Consider the following 10,133-nt stretch of genomic DNA (forward strand, 5'->3'; position numbering starts at 1 on the left):
TTCTATCTATTTTATTTTTAAAAAAATGCTTATTTTATATTTTATTTCATATTATTATTTAATTTTAATTATTTCTATATCACTTTTTTATTAAAATATTAATAATTATAATAAAAAAATTAATTTAATTCATTATTTATACTTATTTGTCCACAGTTATTTAAAAAAATGTTTATTAATAAATTTTTTTGGGTCAAAATTAACTATTATATTATAACGGTCTTTACATCTATTTAATTATTTAAAATGATTTATTAATAAATAATAATTCTTTAGTTAGCAGATTGCATCTATTTAATTTCTTAACATACAAGTTATATTTTTATTTTATTTTAATCTATTTAGAAAAATCAAATAATTATTTATTTTATTCTATCTAGAAAAATCAAATAATTTTTAACCCGAAATTTCTAAGTTGAAGATCACATGAAAGTGGTTCTAAATAGGTAAGTTCATGAATGTGGGACCTCCGAAATGGCGGGGGGGAGCTTTCAGTCATGCCGACTGAACATCTACATGCATCATGAGATTCGTTTCGCAGACTCCTCAATAAAGCGTTCGGTTTTGATTCGTTTTCTCAATCCTTGATCAAAGCCTTTTGGGAATTGCGAATTAGGTGAGGAGAAGGATTTACACAGCATGCATTTGTGAGCACACTAAAATTTCCTGGTGTTTGGCCACGGACAAGCTTGATAGAATATTGCTTGTGATAAACTAGTTAAGAAGGAAAAAGATCCACTTCCATGATCTTAACGATGGAGCGAGTTGAAAAAACAAGGTCGATGGATCCCCGGACCAGGGAGTTTTTGTTCCTGGTCTTGGATTTTCTAAATGAGGAGAAATTCAAAGGAACAGTCCATAAGTAAGTAATCAATCATTAATAAACTCTTCGCTCTTTTTTAAACAAAATCCGTATGTGTTTCGAACCTTTTCTCTTGTCTTCTACCCAGTACCAACAATGAGGTCGTAAAAGGACATAATCACACTTCGCCAATTTTCCTGCAGTAAATTGCATGGCGAATGTCAATTAATTGAATAGAAATCTACGCTTTTCTGTGTTGTTAGCTTTTAAATAGGAGATTGCATTGATAGAGATATTTGTTTGATATTATTTTTGATTCCTGGCACACAATAATGTGCCCGAAGTTTTGAAGCTCAAACTTGTAAGTTGTTAGATAGAGACGTTTTTATACCAAGTGTTAAATACATGCTGCAGACTAGAGCAAGAATCTGGCTGTTACTTCAACATGAAGTATTTTGAAGATCAAGTTCTGGCCGGAGAGTGGGATGAAGTGGAGCGGTATTTGTCTGGTTTCACAGAGGTTAATGACAATCGATATTCCACGAAAATGTTCTTTGAGATTAGGAAGCAGAAATATCTAGAAACTTTGGACAAGTGAGTGGTGTCTCCTCCTGTAGAAGAACTGTAGGAACTAAAAGTTTGTTGGTTGTAATGCGAATGTTGTTGGATGTGTCAGCTCTGATTGCTGTTTGGTTATATTGTCCAGCCAAGATCGAGGAAAAGCTGTGGTAATACTGGTGAAGGATCTCAAAGAATTCTCTGCTTATAACGAGGAACTATACAAAGAGATGACACAGCTTCTCACTCTGGATAACTTCAGGTCCAAGCAACTGGCTGCTTCTTCTCTTTTAATGTTTTTTAATTTAACTCAAAAGTAGTCTGTTATTGTACATGGATCTAGCTGGCAACCTATCAGGCCTCCAAAATCTCAAATTTTCTTCTTGAGACATGAGTAAAGAGGAATTTAACGCAAATACAACAAGTCAATGCCTTGCATTCTTCCTTGTGGTGATTTTGACTGTGAAAAGCCCTGAGACGTTGATTGGTTAAACTTTCAGAGAAAATGAACAGCTTTCTAAATATGGAGATACGAAATCAGCTCGGAATATTATGTTGCTGGAGCTAAAAAAGCTGATTGAATGCAACCCTCTATTACGAGACAAGTTGGAATTTCGCAGTCTTAAAGCTTCACAGCTCAAATCGTTGCTAAATCAAAGGTCTAGTACACTATCATATCTGGCAAAATTATCCACCCCTCACAAATCCTTCCCAGAACCTTGAAGGGACAGGTTGGAACCATGTAATTTGCATGGTTCCAACCTGCCCAACCTGTCACTTCAAGGTTCCGGCCAGGATTTCTGAGGGGTGGATAATTTTTGCCATCTTGTCTTGCGTGTTGAGGCATCTTGGTTCCTATCTGTCTTACGATTTTATATTTGGGGGATTTTCGGGTTTTATTTTACTTTGTATGACTTTAATTTGGATGGATGAGGTTCAAATCCTTACAAGGGCCAAAACCATATAAGCAAAGTGAAATAAATTTGAAATGCTGTGTTTTTCAAAAGGACATTGGTGATAACTTATATCTAATACAGAGTGTAAAACATCTTCTGAATTTTTTCAGCCTTTATTGGAAGCACCAGCGTTGCGAAAACCCTCAACCCAATCCTGATATCAAAACCCGATTTGTTGGCCATAAGTGTGTGCTTTCAAATGAAGCTCGGACTCCTCCTCCTGCAAATAGTTCTCTTGTTAGCGCACTTTCAAAAGGGGGCAGATTTGCTACTATTGGTGCACATATTGTAAGTCATGGCTTGATTAGTTCAGAGATGAATTCCCATAACTTGACAATAAATAACTCAGTTGATAAATTTTTTTGTCCTGCAATTTACCATCAGTTTAGCTTGCATTCAGCCATATTGCAGAATTACTGTCAATCTAACATGCTTTATAAAACTTTGACTGCAGCCATCCCAACCCGTAGCCACTTGTCCAAGTGCCCTTGCAGGATGGATGGGGAATTCTATTTCCCTGGACCCACATATTGCAGTGGCTGCTGCACCATCTCCTTGTGTTTCACAACCACATCTAGGTGAACTGAGCTGACTATGTTTTATGATAGGTGAAGTTCCATATTTTGGCAATACCAATATTTAAAAATGATGTAAAATCGTAATTGGTTTTTTGTTAAATGACTTCAGCTGCTTTGCTAAAATACCCAAGGACTCTAACCACCAATAGCAATCCTGGATTGGATTATCACTCTGCAGATTCTGAACATTTTGTGAAAGGGATTCATCCCGGTCAAGCTGATGAGGTATGGACATAAGATTCAACATTTTAAGCTTTGCGATAGCATCCTCTGTGAATTTGTCTTTCTGTAATGAAAGGGTTCCACAAGTATTGGAATCTGTTAGCATAAATTGTTTTCTTCTATAGTTCCTTATAAAGGTGTTTGTTGGTTACTTTTTGTGTGTATTGGCAATATTTGATTTAATGATTGAATGCTTGCTTGATAGTTTTATGCTGGCTATGAGTCTTTTTTAAACTAGTTTCAGTGAGCAGTGTTTGAGGGATTATTGAGATCACTCAACTCTGTGTTAGTGCACATGCTGGCGTGTACATACACAGTTGCTTTATGCATTTCAGCAGTGTGTTAAGGGTGTAGTGCTTTTATTCCAAAATTTCACCAGGCTTACTTTCATCTCCATTCCAAAATCTTAACACTGGAGCGAGATGAGGAAGCAAGGTCGATGTCGTCCCTGACTAGGAAGCTTGTGTTCCTGATCTTGGGATATCTGGCTGAGGAGAAGTTCAAAGGAACAGTCCATAAGTAAGTAATCAGTCATTAACCAACTCTTCTCTCCATTTTAAACAAAATTTGTATGGGTTTCTAATCTTTTCTCATGTCTTCTACTTTATACCAACAAGTAGATGGTAAAAGGACATAATCACACTTCTGTAATTATCCAGCAGTAAAATCCATGGCGAATGTCAATTAAGTGAATAGAAATCTATGCTTTTCTCTGCTCTTAACTTTTGAATAGGAGATTGGATTGATAGAGGTAGTTGTTTGATATTATTTTTTATTTCTGGCATACAAATAATGTGTTCGAAGTTTTGAAGCTCAAACTTATAAATTGTTAGATAGATACGTTTTTCATGCCAAGTTTTCAATGCATCCTGCAGACTAGAGCAAGAATCTGGCTTTTACTTCAACTTGAAGTATTTTGAAGATCAAGTCCAGGCCGGAGAGTGGGATGAAGTGGAGCAGTATTTGTCTGGTTTCACAAAGGTTGATGACAATCAATTTTCCACAAAAATCTTCTTTGAGATTAGGAAGCAGAAATATCTTGAAGCTTTGGACAAGTGAGTCGTGTCTCCTCCTGTAGAATAACTGTAGGAATTAGAGGTTTGTTGGTTGTAATGTGAATGTTGGATGTGGCAGCTCTGATTGCTGTTTGCTTATATTGTCCAGGCAAGATCGAGAAAAAGCTGTGGGGATACTGGTGAAGGATCTCAAGGTATTCTCTTATTACAATGAGGAAATTTACAAAGATATCACACAGCTTCTCACTCTGTCTAACTTCAGGTCCGTGCAACTGGCTGTTTCTCCTCTTTTAATGTTTTCTTAATTTAACGGAAAGGTAGTCTGTTATCGTACATGGATTTGCCTGGCAACTTATTCGGGCCTCTAAAATCTCAATTTTTCTTCATGAAACATCAGTAAAAAGAGGAATTTAACTCAAATACAGCAGTCAATGCCTTGCATTCTTCCTTGTGGTGTTTCTAACTGTGAGAAGTGCTGAGACATTGATTGGTTAAACTTGCAGAGAAAATGAAGAGCTTTCTAAATATGGAGATATGAAATCAGCTCGGAATATTTTGTTGCTGGAGCTAAAAAAGCTGATTGAATGCAACCCTCTATTACGAGACAAGTTGGAATTTCCTAGTACTAAAGCATCATGGCTCAGGATGTTGATAAGTCAAAGGTCTAGTACACTATCATGTCTGGCAAAATTATCCACCCCTCACAAATCCTGCCCAGAACCTTGAAGGGACAGTTTAGGCAGGTTGGAACCATGTAATTTGCATTGTTCCAACTTGCCCAACCTGTCACTTCAAGGTTCCGACCAGGATTTCTCAGAGGTGCATAATTGTTGCCATTTGATTGCGTGTTGAGGCATCCTGGTTCCTATCTGTGTTACAATTTTATATTGGGGTGTTTGGGGGATTTTCGGCATTTTTTTTTTACTTACTTTGTATGACTTTAATTTGGATGGATAAGGTTCAAATTCTTATAAGGGACAAAAGCTACCATCTAAGGAAGGTGGAATAAAGTTGAAATGCTATGCTTTTCAAAAGGACATTGGCTATATCTAATGCAGTGTAAAATATCTTCTGAATTTTTTCAGCCTTAATTGGCAGCACCAGCTTTGCAAAAACCCTCAACCCAATCCTGATATCAAAACCATATCAAATGAAGCTCAGACTCCTCCTGGAAATAGTTCTCTTGGTGGTGCACATTCAAAAGGGGGTGGATTTCCTGCTATTGGTTCTCATATTGTAAGTCATGACTTGATTAGTTCTGAAATAAATTCCCATAACTTGACAATGAATAATTCAGTTAATAATTTTTTTTGTCCTGTAATTAACCATCAATTTAGCTTGCATTCTGCCATGTTGCAGAGTTACTGTCAACCTGACATGCTTTATAAATTCTGACTACAGTCATTCCAACCAGAAGCCACTTTTCTAAGTACCCATGCAGGATGGATGATGAATTCTATTCCTCCGGTTTCACTTACTGCAGTGGCTGCTGCACCATCTCCCCTTGTTTCGCAACCACAGCCAGGTGAACTGAGGCAACTATATTTTATGATAGATTAAGTTCCCTATTTTCTTACAAATACGTGGCAACATGCTCGACTATAGGTTTTGCCCAGGAAGAGAGATGAGAAAACAACATCTTTCTCAAAGATAGTTAGCATGCCAATATTTAAACAGGATGTAAAATTGTAATTGGTTTTTTGTTAAATGACTTCAGATGCTTTGCTAAAGCACCCAAGGACTCCACCGATCTATAGCAATCCTGGATTGGATTATCAGTCTGCATATTCTGAACATCTTGTGGAAGGGATTGATCCTGGTCAAGACGATGAGGTATGGACACAGGATGCAACAATTTAATCTTTGCGATAACATCCTTTGTGAATTTGTCTCTGGGTAATGAAGGGGTTCAACAAGTACTATTTTTTTTTTTTTTTTTCTGTTAGAACAAATTATTTTTTTCTGTAGTTTCCATAGCTCTAGTTGTATTTTGACTAACATTCTAACATTATAAAGGTGTTTGTTGGTTACAGTTTGTGTGCATTGGCAATAATTTGATTTAATGATTGGATGCTTGCTTGATAGCTTTATGCTGGCTGCAAGTTTTTTTGTTAAAATAATTTCAGTGAGTAGTGTTAGAAGGTATTATGGAGATCACTTAATTTTGTATTAGTGCACATGTACTCACATACACAGAGTTGCTTTATGGGTCTTAGTGGTGTGAGTAGGGTGTTGTGCTTTTATTCGAAAATTTCATTAGGCTTATTTCGTCTCCATTCTGTAATTTTAGGCATCCTTTTGTTATGCACCAAATACCCAAATGGCATAAATATAGAAAGAGAAGTAACTCCATGCCTTGAGATGAGAGAGAAGAATGGATGAGAGGCCCCTTTGAGGGGGTGACCTTCTTTTAAAATATAATAAATGCACAAGATGATATGATCTCTAAATCTGGGTCTCTTTGGTATATTTGGGACTCGGGAGACAAAATGTACAATTACAATTAAAGAGTCTAGCAGACAATTATAGGGCCTAGCCAACCAATAAGGACAACACTAATATAGCAATAGAATTGTAATAAATCAATATCTAGGGCTCGTGCCACGCCTGCCACGCCCCCCTCCCCCCTTCAGACAAGTTTTGCCCTCAACACTTGATTAGTTGTGGATGTTTTTACATGAAGAAATCATCTACCAATGTTGTCTATTCTACTAGTAGGTTCTTCCACTTGATAAGGTACTTGGTAATTGCTCAATTTTGCAATTGCTTGATTTTTGTTTCAAGGATTGTTTAATTTGTTTCCACTTCTATTATGATATTCCTTTCTTCATTAATCTCTAGTAAAATAGTTTGAACTAAGATCTTGTCATAATTACCATCTTTAAGCAAGAAACATGGAAGACTAGATGTGCACGTGAAGATGGAGGTGTTGAAGAATCTAGGGCAGTTGTAGTTGAGAAAGATTATTCTTAGTGTGATAACTATTTGTGAGGTATTTTATCTTTAGCTTATTAGCAAAATCTTTTACTTGATATCATTAGTGTGTATTTCTTACTTCATCAAATAGCTACCAAAACAAAGAGACAAGAACACAAGATGTTGGCATTCTGCCAGGGCCAAAACATCTCCCTCTTGGTCAAGATGTTGGCATTCTGCTAGGGCCAAAACATCTCCCTCTTGGAGAGGAAAACCCACACAGAATTCTTCTTATAGAGATACCAATTGACAAATACCAAAACCATGACCCTTGACCTATAATGTGGTTCCAAGATCAAGACACCAATCCTCTTCTTCGTCATCGTTGAGTTCATCATCACTGCACCACTAAGATCTTCCTTGCTGCTGTCATCACTAAGAACATTATTGTGCCTCTACTAAGATACTCATTATGACAATGAGATCATTGCTTCTGCACCATTACTCCATCTTCACATAGATCATTGTTGCATCGTCTCAACTACATCATCATTATTGTGTCATCTTGTTGCACTACTACAGAGATCTTCCTGAGACCATGATTATGACTATACTTAGATCATGACTATGTCTTGATGATATGCCGAGATTGTATGATCCTCTCCATCGTAGATACATCAAGACTACGAGATCAAGACTGTGATTGTGTACACATATAAGCCGAGACAAAGTGTGACTAAGGTTCTTCGTATGCATGCCAAGACTGTAACCTCCGAGACAATAGTCACTGAATTCGAGAAGAGATCGTGGTTATGACATTGTTATATTTCACTGTGATCATCACTGAAGATAGCACAGGTATCCAAAGTCCTTTTTCCCACAAAAATTCATAGAGAAACTTGAGATTATGTGTCACTGTGCTTGCCCAAGATTTCAAAGATCTTATGCAAAGATGTTACTGTGTTTATCACCGAGATCCTTACTGTGCCATCGAAGTTTCAGAGTGATCCGAAGTTATGTCCTCCTGTGATTACTCCAGCTGTGTATTTATAGTTGTTAGTCCATGTATGCAAGTTGACGTGAACTTAGTGAACCGTTGTGTCCTTTTATTGAGCCGACATGTCATCTATATATACTTTGAAGCCGACTTAACTGTCTTTCACATTGTTTTGCTGATAGTCTTCTTCTTTGGAGGATGGTGCTTGTCTTGGAGGGCCACTTGACACTAGGTTGACCCATATTCATGCTCAAGAAGAGCTCTTTAACATGACTTTCATTCTTTGACTTTCCTAGACTTATGGAATGAGAAAGAAACTCATTTGAATAATTTACAAAAATAATATTTCTTTTTCTTGACAAGTACAAAGATCAAAATTACATTTACAAATACCGAACCTAGTTACACTTTTCTTCAACACTCCCTCTTAACTAGGGAGGTAATTACAATGGTACTTGGTCATTCTCGATCTGAAGAATTTCTCATAAGAAGAATTGGATTGGTAACCCATATGTATAGCATCTGTTGATTTTTGGTAGCATCGGATGTGCTCTAGCTCCGAAATTTTGTGGAGTGGCTAGAACACATGAGATCTCCAAGACCCAGAAATTGTTTGGAGAAACTCCACTCGGATGAGGAGCTATTAAAATAATTAATATTTTTAATGGGTTCCTATGTCTAAACTTAGGAAAATAAAAATATTAATCGGTATTAATAAAGATATGGGTGAGAAGCTTCTAAGAGACGAGGATCAAGTTTGTTTTAATCTTAGTTATTGATTAGAGACTTAATCTCGGCCGTTGATTCATCAACAGGAAAAGTATAAGAGAAGACTTGAGAGTCATTTGGAGACACACTGGGCAAATACTCAATAACTCGAGGGAAATCGATTCTCAAGGAGAAGAAGTTCGATTTCAGAGGAGAGTTGCAAGGGTGAAGGAAGATGAGGGTTTCAGCATTAGTCAGAGATTGAGGAGGAGGTGATGCAGTGCCTCAGAGAGACAACGCAAAGGGAGAGATCTGAGAGACAGCGGAGGCAGGGACGAGATTTCACGCAGATGATGCAGGGATGACGCAGTCCTCACGTAGATGATGTAGGGGTGACACAGTGAAGGATAAAGGGTCTCTGTGGTGTCAGAATTTCTCCTAGCTGAGGAGGAAAATTATCTCAGGTGTTTTCTTGAAGGTTTCTCTATGTACTGCAAAAATTATTCCTTGTAAAGAAATTGTTGTTGAAGAATAACAAACCCTCATCTGTTGCACTAGTTTTCTCGCATTGGGTTTTATCAGGGACAATTGTCGAAAAGTAACTGTGTTGATGTGATTGATTCTTGTGCTTGTATATCACTATTATTTTTTCTCTATGATATTATGTGATAATTGCAGTAGAATTTATTTTAATGTTTGCTGAAGGGTTTTGTAAACAACTTTTTTTTCCTCGAGGAAAAAATCACAATTTTCTGTTAATTTAAAAAATTACATGTAGTAGATGCCTGTATGGTATACATTGTAAGTTGGCCGTAGCCTTCAAAAAAATATGTCTGTACAAAATTACTACGCAGGGTATACTATAACTATTCATGGAAAAATATATCCATGTATAAACCAAGTTCTCATAGTAATCACTGGTATATACTGCAAAAATTAGGGCCTATTTGCCCGCTGGTAGAACTGATCTATATAAGGTTGATGATAAAATTGGAAGTGATCAGCTCCCTGTTGCTCTTGTATTATCCACAATCGCCTGGGCTGGACTGTGGTCGCTTTGGAAAGTTGGTCGACAACCATATTACACTCCCCGATGAGCGAGTGGCTGCAACTACTGCCCTCGATCTCATCATAAGTGGGGAGGGTGGATGGGGAGAGGCCGAAGTTGGCACTTGAGTCGATCTGCACTTCATTGTCTTAGGACCCTCTGATCAAGGTGTCTGGACTTCAGCAGATGAAGGTGCAGTAGGATCAACTTCATCCGCGGCTTTGGAGGGGGAGGCGACAGAGCAAACCAGAGGGCATTCTTTATAGAGATGACCAACCTTATGACACCTTCTGCATCTGAAAGGCACCCCCTCGTAGTCCAGAATTTGTATA

The 10,133-nt window shown here is 37.3% G+C and overlaps 1 protein-coding gene across 1 annotated transcript; it reads left to right on the forward strand.

Annotated features, from left to right (window-relative positions):
* Positions 1-481: 481 nt before the first annotated feature.
* LOC149202711 (uncharacterized) lies at positions 482-5,992 on the forward strand. The gene is made up of 14 exons (XM_089401676.1): positions 482-862; positions 1,217-1,396; positions 1,509-1,622; positions 1,861-2,019; positions 2,427-2,604; positions 2,771-2,894; positions 3,004-3,119; positions 3,496-3,635; positions 3,992-4,171; positions 4,281-4,394; positions 4,636-4,794; positions 5,218-5,368; positions 5,534-5,657; positions 5,850-5,992. Exons 1-14 carry the CDS (start codon positions 744-746, stop codon positions 5,990-5,992), a joined length of 2,001 nt encoding a protein of 666 aa, XP_089257802.1. The 5' UTR covers positions 482-743.
* Positions 5,993-10,133: the final 4,141 nt, after the last annotated feature.

This window comes from Pinus tabuliformis, chromosome 2_1 (assembly GCF_031772625.1).
Source record: "Pinus tabuliformis cultivar Carrire ecotype Pingquan chromosome 2_1, CPIR1, whole genome shotgun sequence".
Lineage (NCBI taxonomy): Eukaryota > Viridiplantae > Streptophyta > Pinopsida > Pinales > Pinaceae > Pinus > Pinus tabuliformis.